This window comes from Cherax quadricarinatus, chromosome 73, assembly GCF_038502225.1.
Source record: "Cherax quadricarinatus isolate ZL_2023a chromosome 73, ASM3850222v1, whole genome shotgun sequence".
Lineage (NCBI taxonomy): Eukaryota > Metazoa > Arthropoda > Malacostraca > Decapoda > Parastacidae > Cherax > Cherax quadricarinatus.
In genome coordinates, this window is record NC_091364.1 from 22,665,863 (window position 1) to 22,685,497 (window position 19,635).

Consider the following 19,635-nt stretch of genomic DNA (forward strand, 5'->3'; position numbering starts at 1 on the left):
CCCACATGTGAGAGAATGGGACTGTGTGGTCAGTGTGTGCAGTATAAGAAAAATCCTGCAGCATGCAGTGCATAATGAGAAAAAAAAACTGTCGTGTTTTTGGATTAAAACGCCGATTTTGAGGTGTATTTTCGTACAGTATTTATGGCTGTATTCTCACATTCTTGGTCTCATTTGATAGAATGGAAGACATATTACAGAAATGGAGATGATTTTAATTGGTTTCACGATGAAAAGAACCTTGAAACTGAGCTCAAAGTAGCGGAAATGTTCGATTTTTGAAGATATTCAACAGTAAACAAATGACGTCACCGTCCAAAAAGTACCCAACTAGCCATTCTATTACGCAGTTACGAATGGGTTGACATTATTTTTACAATCATTACAATAATGCAGTACAGTCTGCTTAACAGTAAATCTTCTATTTTTTGTGTGAATAAAAATTCAAAATAGAAAACAATAGTAATATCAGAGGGGCCTGGAGACATGACTAATGAACAAAGAAAATGTTATTTTAGTGCCAGGAATGTCTGCATTGGTTATTCTGGATCCTATTTTGAAATTGGCATCTTTTTTAATTTGCTTGAAATTGGCCAAATTGCTAATTTCTGACCACTTTATTTGGTAGTTTAAAGAGGTAAATGGACAGTTTCTTGTACTCAATCAATAGAACAAATGTAGTTCTAAAGAAATAGCTATGAGTTTGGTCGACTGGAACAATGGAATTGGACGAAAATAGGGCTCAAAGTGGGTGAAATCGCCAATGCGTATACAGTGGACCCACGGATTACGTCATCGGATTAAGTAACGTTTTTGCGTCAAAATGCTGGATCATTATTGACACAGAACTCATTCGTCCCGAATATGTCCTCATGCCATGAGCGGCCCGCCCACTCCAAGTACAGCCAGTGTGCCATTGTTTACAAGCCAGTGAGGACGATTCCAGGCATACATGCAATACATTTTGTATTCCATTTTTTTAGTGCTTGTAACTGCTAAATAAGCCACCATGGGCCCAAAGAAAGCTTCTAGTGCCCTTTGGTAAAGAGGGTGAGAAACTCTATAGAATTCAAGAAAGAGATCATCGCAAAATACAAAAGTGGAGTGTGTCTCCGAGCTGGCCAGGTTGTATAATAAACCCCATACAACCATCGCTACTGTCTTGGCCAAGTAAAAGGCAATCAAGGAAGCTGTTGTTGTGAAAGGTGCAAATATGCTTACAAAACAGAGATCACAAATGCTTGAAGATGTGGAGAGATTGTTGCTGTTGTGGATCAATGAGAAACAATTACCAGGAGATAGTGTTTTGCAGTCAATTATATGTGAAAAGGCAAGGCAGCTGCATGATGATCTCATTAAGAAAATGCCTGGAACTAGTTCTCATATTGGTGAATTTAATTCAAATTCAAATTCAAAGTTTATTCTCTATAAAGATTACAATGTTGAATTTACAGAATTTGGTTGTTGTGTGGTTTACATATAGTTAAATAATGATTACAGAGTGTACCACTAGAACGCCTAGCATGGCTAGGCATTTCGGGCAGACTTAGTTTAATTCTTTATTTTAAAATATTACAAATTATGAGGTAAGTTGGTATTATGGCTAAGTGACTAAATACTAGTTTGTGAGTTTAGCAATGTGAATGCTTTTGTTTTGGCACAGTACATAGTTTCAGTATTGGAGTATCATAGGATTCATTATTTTAAGATTGAGATTAATATTTCTGTTTATGGTCAAATGGGTGAGTGAGTGTAAGTGTGAACCACCAGGTGGTATTCGTGTAGTTAGTTGATGGGGTTTATCAGGGAGATAAGATGTTTTCTAATGGTAGTTTTGAAGGTGATGAATGTGTCTGCAGTTCTAGAGTTCTCAGGAAGGGTGTTCCAGATTTTAGGGCCTTTGACATACATTGAATTTTTGTAAAGGTTTAGTCGGACATGGGGAATGTCGTAGAGATGTTTGTGTTTGGTGTTATGCCTGTGGGTTCTGTCACAACTATCAAGAAAGCGTTTTAGGTCAAGGTTGATATTGGAGTTTAAGGTCCTATAGATGTAGATTGCACAGTAGTAAGTGTGGATGTACTGAACAGGGAGTAAGTTTAGATCTATGAAGAGTGGGGGGGGGGGGTGTTGCCAGGGATGGGATATAGTGATTATTCTTACTGCAGCTTTTTGTTGGGTTATTATTGGCTTTAGGTGTGTTGCTGCAGTTGATCCCCAAGCACAAATAGCATAGGTGAGGTATGGATAAATAAGTGAGTGGTATAGTGTGAGAAGGGCATTTTGCGGCACGTAGTATCGTATCTTGGAGAGGATCCCAACTGTTTTGGATACTTTTTTGGTTATGTGTTGGATATGGGTGCTGAAATTCAGGTTGTTGTCAAGGTATAGGCCTAGGAATTTGCCCTCATTATGTCTGGTAATTAGAGTGTTGTCGATCTTAATGTTAATTTGTGCATCTCCTGCTCTGCTACCAAACATAATATAGTAGGTTTTGTCAGTGTTAAGCGTAAGTTTATTGGCTGTCATCCAAGTCGATATTTTGATCAGCTCCTCGTTAACAATGGTGTTGAGGGTGGCAAGATTAGGGTGAGAGATGACATAAGTCATGTCGTCAGCAAAGAGAATGGGTTTCAGGTGTTGGGATACGTTTGGAAGATCATTGATGTATATGAGGAAGAGCAGGGGACTAAGGACACTTCCCTGCGGAACTCCAGTATCAAGTGGCCGTGTTGTTGATGCTGTGTCTTTAATGGTAACATACTGATACCTATTAGTAAGGTAAGATTTGAAATAAGCAAGCGCATGGCCTCTTATACCGTAATGGTCAAGTATGTGGAGTAGGATGTTGTGGTCTACTGTGTCAAAAGCTTTTCTTAGGCCAGCAAAGGTTAGTTTGAGAGATTTAAAGATCGTAGTGGCATACATAGTGTGATAAGGCGTGGTGAGGCTGCCAGTTCTGACAAAAAAAGCAGCTGAAAAATATATTCAGGACTTCAAGGGGTACATAGAAGCTGAAAAATTCAAACCCCAACAAGTGTTAAATTATGACGAAACAGGCCTCTTTTGGAAGAAAATGCCAAACAGGACCTGCCTTACTCAGGAGGAAAAGGCACTCTCAGGACACAAGCCTATGAAAAACAGGCTAACTCTCATGTTTTGCAGTAATGCTAGTGGTGATTGCAAAGTAAAGCCTTTACTCATGTATTACTCTGAAATTCCCAGAGTGTTCAAGAAAAACAGTGTTGTCAAGCCTAAATTGTGTGATGTGGAGAGCAAACAGTAAGGCATGGGTCACAAGGGAAATTTTCCTTGACTGGTTCCATGACGTGTTTGGCCCCAGTGTGAGAAAATACCTCCTGAAAAATAAATTGGAACTCGAGTGCCTCCTGGTAATGGACAATGCACCTGCTCATCCTCCAGACTTGGAAGAGCGAATGGTGCCAGAGTTTAGCTTCATCAAAGTGAAATTTTTGCCCCCTAATACCATTCCTCTCCTCCAGTCCATGGACCAGCAAGTCATTTCAAATTTCAAGAAACTGTACACCAAAGCAGTGTTTCAAAAGTGTTTTGAAGTGACCTCAGACACTGAATTGACCCTAAGAGAGTTCTGGAAAGGTCACTTCAGTATCTTCAGTTGCCTAATCCTTATAGGTAAGGCTTGGGAGGGAGTGACTTGCAGGACTTTGGACTCTGCTTGGAGAAAATTGTGCACACAATGTGTACAACAGAGGGATTTTGAAGGGTTTGGGACTGACCCTGAGGAGCCTATGCCAGTTGTGGAATCTACTGTGGCATTGGGGAATTCCATGGGGTTGGATGTGAGTTTGGAGGATGTGGAAGAGGTGGTGGAGGACGACGATGAAGAGCTTACCACTGCAGAGCTGCAAGAGTTTGAGGTGCAATACCAACAGACCACAGCTCAGGAATTTCCTTGAAAGGAGGAGGAAGAGAGATTGAAGAAGATGCCTTCTTCAAAGATTAAGGACATTTGTGCAAAGTGGACCAAAGTGCAAACATTTATGGATGAACATCACCTTGACACAGCTGTTGCATGCCGTGCTGGCAACATCTACAATGACAATGTTGTGTCCCATTTTAGGGAAATCTTAAAGAGGTGCCAGAAACAGAGCTCTCTGGACAGACTTTTGGTGCGACAGAGGTCCAGTGACTCTCAAGCTGGTGCTAGTGGCATTAAAAAACAAAGAAGGGATGTAACTCCAGAAAAGGACTTGGTACCTGAAGTCCTTATGGAAGGGGATTCCCCTTCCAAACAATTGTAAACTCCTCCATCCTCTTCCCTCCTCCTGTCTCATCACTCATCAATACGTCTTCAATAAAGGTAAGTGTCATTTTATTATTTATCTTTTTAATTATTTATTCTGCATGTCTCATTGTTTTCTGTGTAGGGAAATGTATATTTCATGTAAAAAAATTATTATGTTTAATACTTTTAGGTGTCTGGAATGGATTAATTGGATTTCCATTATTTTTTTTGGGGAAAATTAATTCAGATTAAGAAAGATTCGGTATAAGACACACTCTCTGGGACAGATTAATGTCATTAACCCTTTCAGGGTCCGTCCCGTAGATCTACGGCTTTACGTTCAGGGTCCAAACCATAGATCTACGCCATGAGCTCAGCTCACTCTGATAAACTGTGAGTGGTACATTTGGGCCTAGATATGAGAGAATACATCTATGTGGTATGTGTGCACCACATAAAACAGATCCTGCAGCACACTGTGTATAATGAGAGAAAAAAAATGAAATCATGATTTTTCGATTAAAACAGCAACTTTGCAGTGTTTTTTCGTATGTTTTTTATAGTTGTATTTGCGATTTCTTGGTCTCATTTGATAGAATGGAAGACATATTACAGAAATAGAAATGATTTTGATTGGTTTTAGCACTGGAAATGGCTTGAAACTGAGCTCAAAGTAGCAGAAATGTTAAATTTTTGCCGATATTCAAGAGTAAACAAACGACCTCACACGTCTAATACACATCAGCTGGTGGGTCTAATATACATTCACAAATATGATAATGATATTTATACAATTATTACAGTATTGCATAACAGTAAATCTTCTATTTTTTGGTGTGAATAAAAATTCATTATGTGAATAAAAAATCAAAATGGAATTTATTTGTAAAGCCTCAAAACATAACTAATGAACAGAGGAAATGTTAGTTTAGTGCCAGGAATGCCTACATTGTTCATTCTGGACCCTATTTTGAAATTGGAATATTTTGAACTTTGTGTTAAATTGGCCAAATTAACAATTTCCGATCACTTTATTTTGTAGTTGAAACAGTTGACTTGGCGATTTCTTGTGCTCAATCAATAGAATAGAAGTAATACTAGTGAAATAGCTAAGAATTTGGTTGACTGGTATAATGTAATTGGCCTAAAATGGGAGTCAAAGTCGGCAAAATCGCCGATTCGTAAATATCGCTGACACATCAAAATTCGCGAGCATAATTTCGTCAATTTTCCACCAAATTTCGTACTTTTTGTTTTATTACCTTCACAAAAAGATTCTCTACAATTTCATAAGAAAAAATAACAAATTTTTTTTTTTAAATTCTTGGACACTGGTGCGTGACTCCAGATTTGGGCCTTGGACCCTGAAAGGGTTAACCGGGGGGTCCAATATATATTGCCGAGATCGCTAACTTCACGAAAGCATAATTCCTTAAGTTTTCCATCAAATTTCGTACTTTTGGTGTCATTACCATCAGGAAAAATGCTCTATCATTTCAAAAGAATTTGTTTTTCGAATATTTTGCGACAGAGAGAGACTCCAGGATTTGGGGTCTTGACAGTCAAAGGGTTAAATCACTTGTTCTCTGTAGGCTGGAATATTGCCGTACACTAATGGCCTCTTTCAAGGCAGGCAAAATTGCAGACCTGGAGAATATACAGAGAAATTTTGCTGCCCTTGTAAGTACAATAAAGCACCTTAACCCCTTGACTGTCACAACCCCAAATCCTGAGGTGTCTCCTGATGTCGCAAAATTCCGAAAAAAAACTTATTTTTTCTTGTGAAATGATAAGAGAATCTTTTCCCGATTGTAATGAGACCAAAAGAATGAAATTTGATGGAAAAATGATGGAATTACGTTCTCACAAAGTTAGCGACCTCGGCGATATTTACGAATCGGCGATTTTGCCCACTTTGAGCCCTATTTTCGGCTAATTCCATTGTTCCAGTCGACCAAACTCATAGCTATTTCTTTAGAACTCCATTTTTTCTATCGACTGAGTGGTCAGAAATTTGCAATTTGGCCAATTTCACAAAAAATAAAAAATATAACAGTTTCAATATAGGGTCCAGAATGAACAATGCAGACATTCCTGGCTCTAAAATAACATTTTCTTTGTTCATCAGTCATGTCTCCAGGCCCCTCTGATATTACTCTTGCTTTCTATTTTGAATTTTTATTCAAACAAAAAATAGAAGATTTACTGTTATGCAGTCTACTGCAATATTGTAATAATTGTATAAATACTGTCAACCCATTCATAACGGCATATCAGAATGGCTACTTGGACATTTATTGGAAAATGACATCATTTGTTTACTTTTGAACATCGGCAAAAAATCAAACATTTCCCCTACTTTGAGCTCCATTTCAAGGTCCTTTTCATAGTAAAACCAATCAAAATCACCACTATTTCTATAATATATTTTCCATTCTATCAAATGAGACCAAGAAAATTAGAATACAACCATAAATACTATACGAAAGTAGACTACAAAGTCGGCATTTTAATTAAATAAAACAGTCGGAGTTTTTTTTTCTCATTATGCACTGCGTGCTGTAGGATTTTTTTATATGGTGCACACAGACCCATTCTCTCACATGTGGGCCTACCAGCTTTCTCCTGCTTGATTTGAAGCCGCTAGAATTTGAGTATATATACGTCAAACATGGTGGCTCATAAGATGTATATATATGACTGAAACAGTCAAAGGGTTAATTACTGGAAAAATGTTTGAAGTCCCTTGACCTGTACTCCTTGGAATGCAGGTATGAAAAATACATTACAATTTACACCTGGAAAATCCTAGAGTCCCAAATCTGCACACAGAAATCACTCCCTATGAAAGCAAAAGACTCAGCAGGTGGTGCAGCATCTTCCCCAGTGAAATGCAGGGGTGCCACGAGTATGCTAAGAGATAACACAATATGTGTCGGTTAAGTGTCAGAGGCCAAGACTGTTCAACTGCCTCATAGCATACATAAGGGGGATTACAAATAGACCCCTGGCTGTCTTCAAGAAGGTGCTGGACAGGCACCTAAAGTCAACACCTGACCAGCCAGGCTGTGGCTTGTACATCAGTTAATGTGTAGCCAGCAGTAACAGCTTAGATGATCAGGCCCTGACCCACCACAAGGCCTAGTCATGGAAAGGGACATGGGGAGAGTTGAAAACCAAAACATCCTCCAGGTATACACCAGGTAGACTCCAGGGCTTAAGTGCACAACCTCTTAACTCGGAACCTGGTAAGTCAGGGTCCTACTGTGTATACATATGTGCAAAAAAGTAACCTAACCTTGGTGTTTTTTTTAAGTTGTAACAATTACTATTGGTGTTGATTTCCCTATGCTAGTAGTGTGTGCCAAGCCAGACATGCTGAAGTGCAAGTCTAGGATTTTCATCTTTCTATTTTAAATAAATAATGACCAGCTTTGAGTAGCTTAGCAAGGAAGTGAAGCTTCAACAGACTTACAAAGTAGTTCCTACATCCTAAATTACATCGGGCCATAACATTGAATAATAAGGTTAAACAACAAACATTTCATTAGTCTGAATTATCTCACATCATTCTTACCGAGAGGATTTCTTCTAGTTGGTTTTCCTTATTAATCTTTTTATGTATTTTGTTCTTTTGTTGAGTTTGGTCAGCGTTGTCAGCCTCTCCTTCACTCTCCTCGCATGATCCAATATCTTCTGAGCTGTCTGTTCCTTCTTGGAAATCTTTGAAACTGAAAATATAGCTTTGCCATAATAATCTATTCACAGCATTAACCACAAAAATTATAGCTCTTGGGTAATCCATTTAGCTATACAATACAGATAATTAAGATCCATGATGAAATTATCTCACAAACAAGAGAAAAATAAGTGAGGTGCCCCAGGTTAAATTAAGAGTACAGGAAGGCCCTACTTATACAGTGGGTTAGGTTCCACATGTTTCACACATGTTTTCACTTTTAAATGCATATACAGTAGGGCCCAGTTTTATGGTGTTCCACTAATACAGCAATTTCAAATTATGACAAGTGAGTGGTCTTTCAAATACAGCGTACCCCACCTGGTTTGTTTACATTCCCTGTGAGCACATCTCTCTATTATGTCTGGAAATTTTTCAAAATTTCAAGCATTTTAAAGTTATTGTATATTTTACATGTACTCTGATAATTATACAGTGGACCCCTGAGTTTCGTATTTAATCCATTCCACAGAGTCTGCCAAATGATGAAACTGCTGAATGGCGAAAACATTTTCCCCATAAGAAATAATGGAAATAAAATTAATCCGGTCCAGATACCCAAAAATATTAAAAAAGAAATTTTTTTTTTTTCAAATTAAATCAAGTACAGTGGACCCCCGGTTTTCAATGGCATTGGTATCCGTTAAATCCGGTATTCGATACATTTTAATGCAAAAATTTTGCCTCGCCACTCTTTAAAAAACCCACCACACGCAATTCGTCCAAGACGTGTCCACGTGTGGCCTGAACTGCTCCGTGCGTGCCAGTGTTTACAAGCTGGCCAGTGTGCTCGCATCTAAGGATACATTCGGTACATTCCATATTATCACAGTGTTTTTGGTGCTTGTTTCTGCAAAATAAGTTACCATGGGCCCCAAGAAAGCTTCTAGTGCCAACCCTGTGGTAAAAAGGGTGAGAATTAGTATGGAAATTAAGAAAGATTTTGAAGGGTTTGGGGCTAACCCTGAGAAGCCTATGCCAGTTGTGGAATCCATTGTGCCTACTTCAAAAATTAAGGAAATGTGTGCCAAGTGGGTTGAACTGCAAACCTTTATGGATGAAAATCACCCTAACACAGCTACTGTAAGCCGTGCTGGTGACTATTACAATGGACAGATTTGTTGTGTGACAGAAGTCCAGTGACTCTCAAGCTGGTCCTAGTGGCATTAAAAGAAGAAGGGAAGTAACACCGGAAAAGGACTTGCTACCTCAAGTCCTAACGGAAGGGGATTCCCCTTCTAAACAATAAGTTCGACACTCTCCCCTCCTCCTGTGGAGAAATTTTCTCCAGGAGGGGGGTATCAGCTCCCTTCAGCCCCTTTCAGCCCTGAGGGGCCAAGCCCTCTCAGAAGGGGCGAGCGTCTTGTTTACTGCTACAGTGAGTAATTGATCACAGATGCCGTACGAGTATGCGTGGTCAAATGACCTCTGCTCCTTGCAGTCCAGTGTTGCAAAGTGTATTTTTATAAGAGACAGTACATCTCTTACTTTAGCAGGACAATTAAGGAAAATCCTGCTCCCACTTTATTACCATAGTAAAGATAGTGGACATTGTTGTCTATGCTTAAGACAGCAAGAAACAAACATTCTGCTTTGCTTCATCGAGGAAGTGGCAAGGAAGCAAAAAGTACTAAGTCAGCATTTTTTTTGTGCAAGGGGCAGTGGCGGCATGGGGCACTGTGGCGTCTTCAGATTACTTTTGACTCTACTGAGAGTGACACTGACGCCAGGATAACCAACAAAGAACACTGATCTGTGCGTTAGTGTGGACAAAGTGTCTCACAAAACACGATAAACACTTACAGAGAAGTGTGATCAACTTCTTAGTGATATTGTGTGAACAATTATTGATGAACAGTGTAACAACGAGTGTTGCGATCCAACAGAGTGTAGTGCGACATTCTTCAAAGAACACTATTCTTCAATCAACTCAACGGATATCCGGGCGTAATTACGGGTCAGATACATATACCCAGGTAAGTGTTCTAACTCGTGATGTACTACTATTGACTGCGCAGTTGAGTATAAAGTCGTGAGTTAGTCACTTATCATAAACCCCAGTGATATGCGGACCATTGAGTCCACACAAGTAAGTCGTCGACCATCATTGAATGAAATATGCTGACATAACACCCCCTAGGGGCAATTTATAATCTTACAAATTGTAACTCTTCACAGCCCGTTGAAGATGGCTTCGACAGCTTCTAGACCTCGTCTGCAGGGGCGGCTGTGCAGGCGATGAGTTGTCCTTTTAAGTTAAGTATAAGTCTTTAAACTTAACTGGTAATGCCATTTCTCAACACCTCCCATCCCATCAATCATCACCAGATCTTCATTAACCCTTTCAGGGTCCAAGGCCAAAATCTGAAGTCACGCACCAGTGTCCAAGAAATTTTGAAAAAAAAAAAAATTATTTTTTCTTACAGAATTAAAGAGCATATTTTTGTGAAGGTAATAAAACAAAAAAAATTAGAATCTGATCAGTACTTACCGAGATACAGTGCCAAGAAGTTTGTAGAAAATGATGTGGTGGCGGCAACATCGACGAATTCCACATACGCGTATTATATTATTTTGTTGTTTTAGTTGTTTTTTCTTTTCTTTTCCAATTTTTTTCTATTCCTACTAACATTTGGGGCCTGAGAGACCAATACTGTATATAATGTATATATATAAACTCACTGTATTGAACACAATAACCGCACTAAAGTTATTATCATATTATTGTTTACCACTGTTGTTTATTACAATAAACATGCACAAATATTGTATAATACTAATGTTCTATCATATATTTACATATTTACAATCACTGGACATGGTTTTAGAACTGCTGGAGCTTGTGGAACTCCTTGAAACAAGGCACCATGCACAGAGGCACCTTACATTCCTCACACATAAACCGAGTGTCTTTGCGTCTTTGTTGCCGTCGTTTTGTTTGTGCACAGACAATGCATCTCTTCTGAGCAAATTTCTTTTGAGTTGAAGGAAGCTGTATTATGAAATGATCACCTTCTCTTCTCAAACGCTTGGGTATATTGTGATGAATTCGAGGACCATGTTGTATTGCAGGTGTTGTTACCTGGTACTTCATTATGAGTTGTCTGACAACAGACAAACAAAATTCACCATACGGTGGTCTGTTACCAGTCTTTATTTGGTACATATTATATGCATTCAGCATTGAAATGTCCATGAGATGGAAGAAAAGTTTCATGTACCACTTGTAACTCTTACGAACACAGTCAACAAAACCAATCTGCATGTCACACTTGTCAACCAAGCGCATGTTTTGTGTATAATCAATCACTGTCACTGGTTTTCGAATACGTTCATTAGTCACTCGATCAACTTTGCCACTGTCTTGCATTTCATTACGGTGAATGGTTGTCAACAATGTGACATCTCGTTTGTCATGCCACCATAATGCCATGATGTCATTGGCAGTAAACACCTGCACGTCATCACCACGAACACCTGCGTTGAGCCTGGGCATATGTTTACGATTAGAACGCACTGTGCCACACACATCTGTCTTGTTCACTCGCATGAAATCACTGAGTAATGGGCTTGTGTACCAGTTATCGGTATATAATGTATGGCCCTTACCAAGATAAGGTGCCATCATGTTTCTCACTACGTCACCTGATATACCCAATAACATCTTGGTATCTTTCAATGTTTTACTACCCGTGTATACAACAATATCCAACACCAGGCCACTGTCACAATCACAGAGTACAAACAATTTTATACCAAAGCGGTTCCTCTTGCTCGGTATATACTGCTTGAATGACAGTCTACCTTTGAACAAAATCAAAGACTCGTCAATTACAAGATTCTTGAATGGATAAAAGTATATCCTGAACTTTTGTTTGAGATACATGAAAACATTTCTAATCTTGTATAACCTGTCACTTCTGTCAGGCCTGGTTTTGTCAGAGAAGTGCAACATACGTAACAGTAAGATAAACCTGTTCACTGGTATTATTTCACTGAAGGATGGGGTACAAATTAGCCGATCTGTGGACCAGTATGCTTTTATATTATGCTTATAGACGTGAGGCATAAGCATTATTGTTGCAAAAAGCAAATACATTTCTGCAACAGTCGTCTCTTTCCACCTGTGTAGTCTTGACTGTGGTGATAAGATCGTATTTGCCATGGTGTACTGAAAATACTTATTACTTTCCCTGACAATAATTTCCATCAATGGCTGGTCAAAGAATAATTCAAAGAATTCCAGTTCATTGGCCGTGGTTCCAAGGGGACAGGTAGGTAGAATTCCACTTTGTGAGTCATCAAAGTGGTGAGGGCTGGGAACAAAATTGGGATTTTGCTGCCAATCCCAGATACGGTTTGCTGGTGGATACTGGACATCATAGGCTGGTTGTACGGGTGGTTGTGGCGGGCTGGTGGGTGACGCTCCGCTTTGTCCTTGAACTGACGAGTCAGCAGCGTGGGTTCCCGCATGGCACAGCGAGTCATGCATGGCGGTGCCACTACCACCACCAGCCCCACTAACACCATCCACTGATGTCTGTGGCCCATCCATGCCAAGTGTAGCCACATCATCCTCACTATCACTACCTAAAACGGGTGTAGGGCCACGGGATGTACTCCGGGATGTACTCCGGGATGAACTCCGTCCCCTGGGCACAGCATAGGGTACACTACCCGAGCGCATGCGGCGGCAAACATACCGACGCTTCACTGGTGAATATGTTTCCTCACTATCACTACTCGAATGATCGTCGAGCGCAATAAAATCACAATCCACGTCAGAATCATCGTCATTACTGAAGTCAGAGGCCAGGCCACGGGAAAATATTAGTTTTCTCTTACATTTAGGAACACCCGACCGTGAGTCACGAGTGCCCACACCAGAGGTAGAAGGTCGAGGATCGTCGGGGTTTTCTGCACTATTATCGATATCCTGGTCATTATTTTCGGTCACTAACTTATCAAAGCCGTAGAATTCGTCTTCATTTCCATCAGTGTCAGAACTATCAGACAGGAAGAGGAGAGTCCCAATTTTCCGGGGAGTGAGAGCTGACTTGCGACGAGACATGGTGAACAAGGGTGACTGAGCCGGTGTTCCCACAATGCTATGCAGGCGCCTAGATTTTTTGTTTACGGCGCACACCCACGGCGCAGACCCATTCTCTCATATGTAGGCCTATGAGCGCTTTCGCGCTAAATTTGACGGCGCTAGAATTTTGGCGTAGATCTACGGTTTGGACACTCACCGACCAGCCGTAGATCTACGGGACGGACCCTGAAAGGGTTAAAGGTAAGTGTCATGTATTCTATTGTTAGTAGAGTACTACAAACTGTGCATGTCTTCTTCAGTTTGTGTGCATTAAACTTAATATTTCATGTGGTAAAATTTTTTTTTTCATACTTTTGGGTGTCTTGCACGGATTAATTTGATTTCCATTATTTCTTATGGGGAAAATTAATTCACCTTTCGATAATTTTGGCATACGGTGAGCTCTCAGGAACGTATTAATATCGAATACCGGGGGTCCACTGTACATACATACTATATAAAATAATAACAACATTACACTTACCTTCACTGGGTGGATGGAAGCCGGGAGGAGGGGATAGGAGGAAGGTGTACACTGTTGTCTGGAAGGGGGATCCCCTTCCATAAAGACTTCAGGTACCAAGTCCTTATCTGGGGTTACTTCCCTTCTTTGTTTTTTAATGACACTGGGAACAACTTGAGAGTCACTAGACCCCTGTTGCACAAAATATCTGTCCCGAGAACTCTGTTTCTGGCATTTCTTTAAGATTTGTCTGAAGTGGGACACAACACTGTCATTGTACATGTTGCCATCACGGCCTGCAACAGCTTTGTCAGGGTGAAGTTCATCCATAAATAATTGCACTTCAGTCCACTTTGCACAAATGTCCTTAATCTTTGAAGAAGGCACCTTCCTCCATCTCTCTTCCTCCTCCTCTGCAGTGATTTCCTGAGTTGTGGTCTCTTGTTGTTGCAGATGAAGCTCTTGCAGCTCTGCAGTGGTTAGCTCTTCATCGTGGTCCTCCACCAACTTTTCCACATCCTCGAAACTCACATCCAACCCCATGGAATTCCCCAGTGACACAATACTTTCCACAACTGGCATAGGCTCCTCAGGGTCAGTCCCAAGCCCTTTAAAAATCCCTCTCTTCTACACATTGTGGCCACAATTTTCTCCAAGCAGAATTCAAAGTTCTGCAAGTCACCCCCCCCCCCCCAGCCTTACCTACAAGGTTTATGTAAGTGAGAATATTGAAGTGATATTTCCAGAACTCTCTAAGGGTCAATTCAGTGTCTGAGGTCACTTCAAAGCACTTTTGAAACACTGCTTTGGTGTACAGTTTTTGGAAGTTTGAAATGACCTGCTTGTCCATGGGCTGGAGGAGAGGAGTGGCATTCGGAGGCAAAAACTTCACAGTGATGAAACTAAACTCCTCCACCATTTGCTCTTCCAAGTCTGGAGGATGAGCAGAAGCATTGTCCATTACCAGGAGGCACTTGAGTGGCAATTTATTTTCCAGGAGGTATTTCTTCACACTGGGGCCAACCACTTCATTAAACCAGCCTAGGAAAATTTCTCTTGTGACCCATGCCTTACTGTTAGCCTTCCACATCACACACAAATTACTCTTGGCAACACTGTTTTTCTTGAACACTCTGGGATTTTCACAGTGATACACCAGTAAAGGCTTCACTTTGCAATCCCCACTAGCATTACTACAAAACAAGAGAGTTAGCCTGTCTTTTATAGGCTTGTGTCCTGGGAGTGCCATTACCTCCTGCTTGATGTAGGTCCTCTTTGGCATTTTCTTCCAAAAGAGGCCTGTTTCGTCACAACTGAATACTTGTTGGGGTTTGAATTCTTCAGTGTCTACGTACTCCTTAAACTCCTATACAAACTTATCAGCCGCTTTTTTGTCAGAACTGGCAGCCTCACCATGCCTTACCACACTGTGTATGCCACTATGCTTCTTAAATCTCTCAAACCAACCTTTGCTGGCCTTAAAATCAAGCATCACCACTTGTTGCAGGGATTTTCTTTACAAGATCGTCATGCAACTGCCTTGCCTTTTCACATATTATTGACTGCCTAATACTATCTCTTGCTAACTGTTTTTGGGTAATCCACACCAACAATAACCTTTCCACTTCTTCGAGGGTTTGCGATCTCTTTTGTCAGCATATGTACCCTTTTTGCAACAACAACACACTTTATTTCCTTTCCCTTCACCACGATCAAAGTGTTGGTTGAATGAGGTTTGCCATACATCCTGGCAAGTTCTGTAACACGCACTCCACTCTCATATTTTTCAGTGATTTCCTTCTCGAATTTGATCGTGTTCCTCACTTTCTTTATCAAAGGGCTGGCACTAGCTTTCCTTGGGTTCATGGTGACTTATTTAGCTGTTGCAAGCACAAAAAACAATGGATTATTATAAAACGTATGAACACACGGGGTGATGGTCACGCGCTGGTAAACAATGGCACACTGAGTGTGAATGGTGCGGAAGACTGGCTCTGTGTGCACGCTGACAGGCAGACACATGCTGGACAGTCACTGAATCATGTCCAATCACAAACCGTGAAGCTAAATTTAGCCGAATAAACTTGCCAAGTCAGATTTCACGAAAGTCGCTGCTGACGAAACATAGGGGTCCACTGAACAGTGGACCCCCGGCATACGATGGCATCGGCATACGTTAAGTCCGGCATACGATACATTTTAACGCAAAAATTTTGCCTCGCCACATGTTAAAAAACCCGCCACATGCAATTTGTCCGGGACGCCTCCCACGTGTGTCCTCAGCTGCCTCGTGCGTGCCAGTGTTTACAAGCCAGCCAGTGTGGTCGCATCCACGCATACAATCGGTACATTTCATATTATCACAGCGTTTTTAGTGATTGTACCTGCAAAATAAGTCACCATGGGCCCCAAGAAAGCTTCTAGTGCCAACTGTGCAGTAAAAAAAGGTGAAAATTACTATGGAAATGAAGAAAGAGATAATTGCTAAGTACAAAAGAGGAGTGCGTGTCTCAGAGCTGGCCAGGTTGTATACCAAACCCCAATCAACCATCGCTACTATTGTGGCCAACAAAACGGCAATCAAGGAAGCTGTTCTTGCAAAAGGTGCAAGTACTCGAAGATGTTGAGAGACTGTTATTGGTGTGGATAAACGAAAAACAGATAGCAGGAGATACCATCTCTTAAGCGATCATATGTAAAAAGGGTGGGAAATACGTACTATCGTACCACGGTCAGCTGTTGCTGCACCACAGTCAGCTGCTGCTGAACCATGGTCAGCTGCTGCTGCACCAAAGTCAATTGTTGCTGCACCAGTCAGCTGTTGCTGAACCACGGTGAGCTGCTGTTGCACCACGGTCAGCTGCTGCTGCACCACGGTCAGCTGCTGCTGCACCACTGTCAGCTGCTGCTGCACCAAAGTCAGCTGTTGCTGCACCACGGTCAGCTGGTCCTAGTGGCATTAAAAGAAGGGAAGTAACCCCGGAAAGGGACGTGCTACCTAAAGTCCTAATGGAAGGGGATTCCCCTTCTAAACATTAACAACTTCCACACTCTCCCCTCCTCCCATCCCATCAATCATCACCAGATCTTCAATAAAGGTAAGTGTCAGTTTGTATGTATTAAAATTAATATTTAATGTGGTAAAAAAAAAATTTTTTTCATACTTTGTGGTGTCTTGCACGGATTAATTTGATTTCCATTATTTCTTATGGGGAAAATTAATTCGCCTTACGATAATTTCGGCATACGATGAGCTCTCGGGAACGGATTAATATGGTATGCCGGGGGTCCACTGTACTTATGTGTACCTGTACCTAAATAAACTTACACACTGTGCTGGCATGCAGGTACACATTAAAATCACTAAGAGTCTCTCTACTCTTGATGCCATATAATCTCTAGGACACATGAAATGTCGTACACAATGTAACCGCGGCTTACGAGTTTAATCCATTCCATGACCTTGCTCGTATGTTGAGTCAATTTTCCTCATTTAAATTAATTGAAATAGCATTAATTCATTCTGGTAGAATTCCAGGCACGACAAAATACAGTGGACCCTCGAATTTAGTAGTGCCGTTTCTGTATGCAAAACTATTTTTATCTATAAAATGTATTTTTTAATATTTTTGGGTGTCTGGAATGGTTTAACTGGATTTACACTATTTCCTATGGGAAATATTAAAAAAAATACATTTTATAGATAAAAATAGTTTTGTAAACAGAAACGGCACTACTAAATTCGAGGGTCCACTGTACTTCAATATTTCGCTAATATCAACTCTGCGGCTTATTTATCTATCACAATTCATCTAATACGACATAATATTAATAACACAGAAACATGATATATACACTAGAATGAATAAAAAACTATGTCATTACGTATGTGGCTAGTGGTGGTGGCACAGCAGCCATTGTTGTTGGGGTTTATAGGGCCACCACAGCGGTCATTCCTGCTCCTGACTACATACCTTCCCATGCTCTTATTATAACAGAAAACAGAGTGTTTGTAAGGCAAATTGCATTAGATCACTACGTAGTTTCATAAGGAAAACAATAATAATAATGTAAAGAAAGCATGTACGTATGTAGTACTACATAATATAGACATTTCCATTAAACCATCTATGATTTTTTTTCAAAATTATGTAATAAACACACTTTGTAACATATAAACATGATACATACACCCACAGTATAAAAATTGACATAAATATGAGACTTGTTTACCAAGCAGTTTGTAGGAGTGTCAGAAGTATTATGTTTTCTCTTGTCAAACACCAGTTACTTAACTGTAGAAAAATATTCCTTTCGTATGCCTTCACTCTATAGCTATTCATGACCCTTGTGGGTTTAGTGCTTCTTTTTTATTATGATTATAATAATTTGTCAGAGCATCATTCCTTCCAAAAATAATGTTACATGAGAATGGAAGTGTTGGTCTTTATTTATTATACTGGACCACTGTGGAGACAACTTGTACACAATGTAAGGTGTTTGTATGAATGTGTATCAACCATAACCAGACGTATTTGTGTACATAAGTACAGTGGCCTGGTGGCTAAAGCTCTTGCTTCACACACGGAGGGCCCGGGTTTGATTCCCAGTGGGTGGAAACATTTCGACCCCATTTCCTTACACCTGTTGTCCTGTTCACTTAGTGGCAAATAGGTACCTGGGTGTTAGTTGACTGGTGTGGGTCGCATCCTGGGGGACAACATTGAGGACCCTAATGGAAATAAGTTACAGGCCTCGTTGACGCACTGATTTTCTTGGGTTATCCTGGGTGGCTAACCCTCCGGGGTTAAAAATCCGAAGAAAATCTGATCTTATCTCTTATCTTCCGTGACCACGCTCACATCTGGATTTGTTTGTTTGCAGAGTCAATTTTCCTCATTTAAATTAACTGAAATGGAATTAATTCGTTCCAGTGGAATTCCAGGCACAAAATACTTTAATAATTTCCCTAATATCAACTCTATGGTTTATTTATCTATCACAGTTCATCTAATATGACATAATAAACAATATTAATAACACAGAAACACGATATATACACTATAATGAATAAAATATGTCATTACGTATGTGGCTAGGGCCACCACTGTGGCCATTCCTGCTCCAGATTACATGTGTAGAGAACCTAGGATAACCCAAAAAAGTCAGACTGTGTGACTTATAAATGCTACATTCTTAATGCTACATTTAATTGCTACACTTAATTGCTGCACTCTTAATACTACACTTTGTCACAGACTCCTTCTGCTTTAGTATTCTACACATTGTAAAGTGGTACGCTGGTACTTCCTGGCAAAGCTCTTAACCCTCCACATAGTTAGTTTATCTATGATTTCCTGCTTCAATTCCATGGAAATCATCCTCTTTTTCTTCTCAGCACTGTCCATTGCATTTGCTTTCTTAGGACCCATGGTTAGAAACAAGAAATTTCACAAAATAACTTCACAAAACATAAGGAAAACATGAGAATTCCCTCCACCACAAGGGGAGTGGACTGCCATCTCATAGTGGCATTCAGAAACTCACTTATAGTATAGTTGCTACTTCTACTTACACTTAGATCACACTACACATGCATGTACAAGCATATACATACACACCCCTCTGGATTTTCTTACTAGTTCGTGTTCTTGTTTATTTCCTCTTATCTCCATGGGAAAGTGGAACAGAATTCTTCCTCCATGAGCCATGTGTGTCGTAAGAGGCGACTAAAATGCCGGGAGCAAGGGGCTGGTAACCCCTTCTCCTGCATATACAGTGGACCCCCGCTTAACGATCACCTCCAAATGCGACCAATTATGTAAGTGTATTTATGTAAGTGCGTTTATACGTGTATGTTTGGGGGTCTGAAATGGACTAATCTACTTCACAATATTCGTTATGGGAAAAAATTCGGTCAGTACTGGCACCTGAACACACTACTGGAATGAAAAAAGTTCGTTAACCGGGGGTCCACTGTATACTAAAATTATGAAGAGAAACTTTTGTTTTTCCTTTAGGGCCACCCTGCCTCTGTGGGATACAGTTGGTTTGTTGAAAGATGATGATGAAAG

The 19,635-nt window shown here is 40.3% G+C and overlaps 1 protein-coding gene across 3 annotated transcripts in view; it reads right to left on the bottom strand.

The window, feature by feature from the left end:
- Positions 1-19,635, bottom strand: part of LOC128701156 (uncharacterized) — a 163,665-nt gene that overhangs the window by 120,097 nt on the left and 23,933 nt on the right. For all 3 annotated transcript variants that reach the window (XR_011394061.1, XM_070100642.1, XM_070100641.1), the window contains exon 3: positions 7,845-7,998. Coding sequence is in view for 2 of the 3 variants with exons in the window: in XM_070100642.1 (XP_069956743.1) it covers positions 7,845-7,998 (154 nt within the window). In the remaining variant the exon portion in view is untranslated. The remainder of the gene's footprint in view (positions 1-7,844; positions 7,999-19,635) is intronic.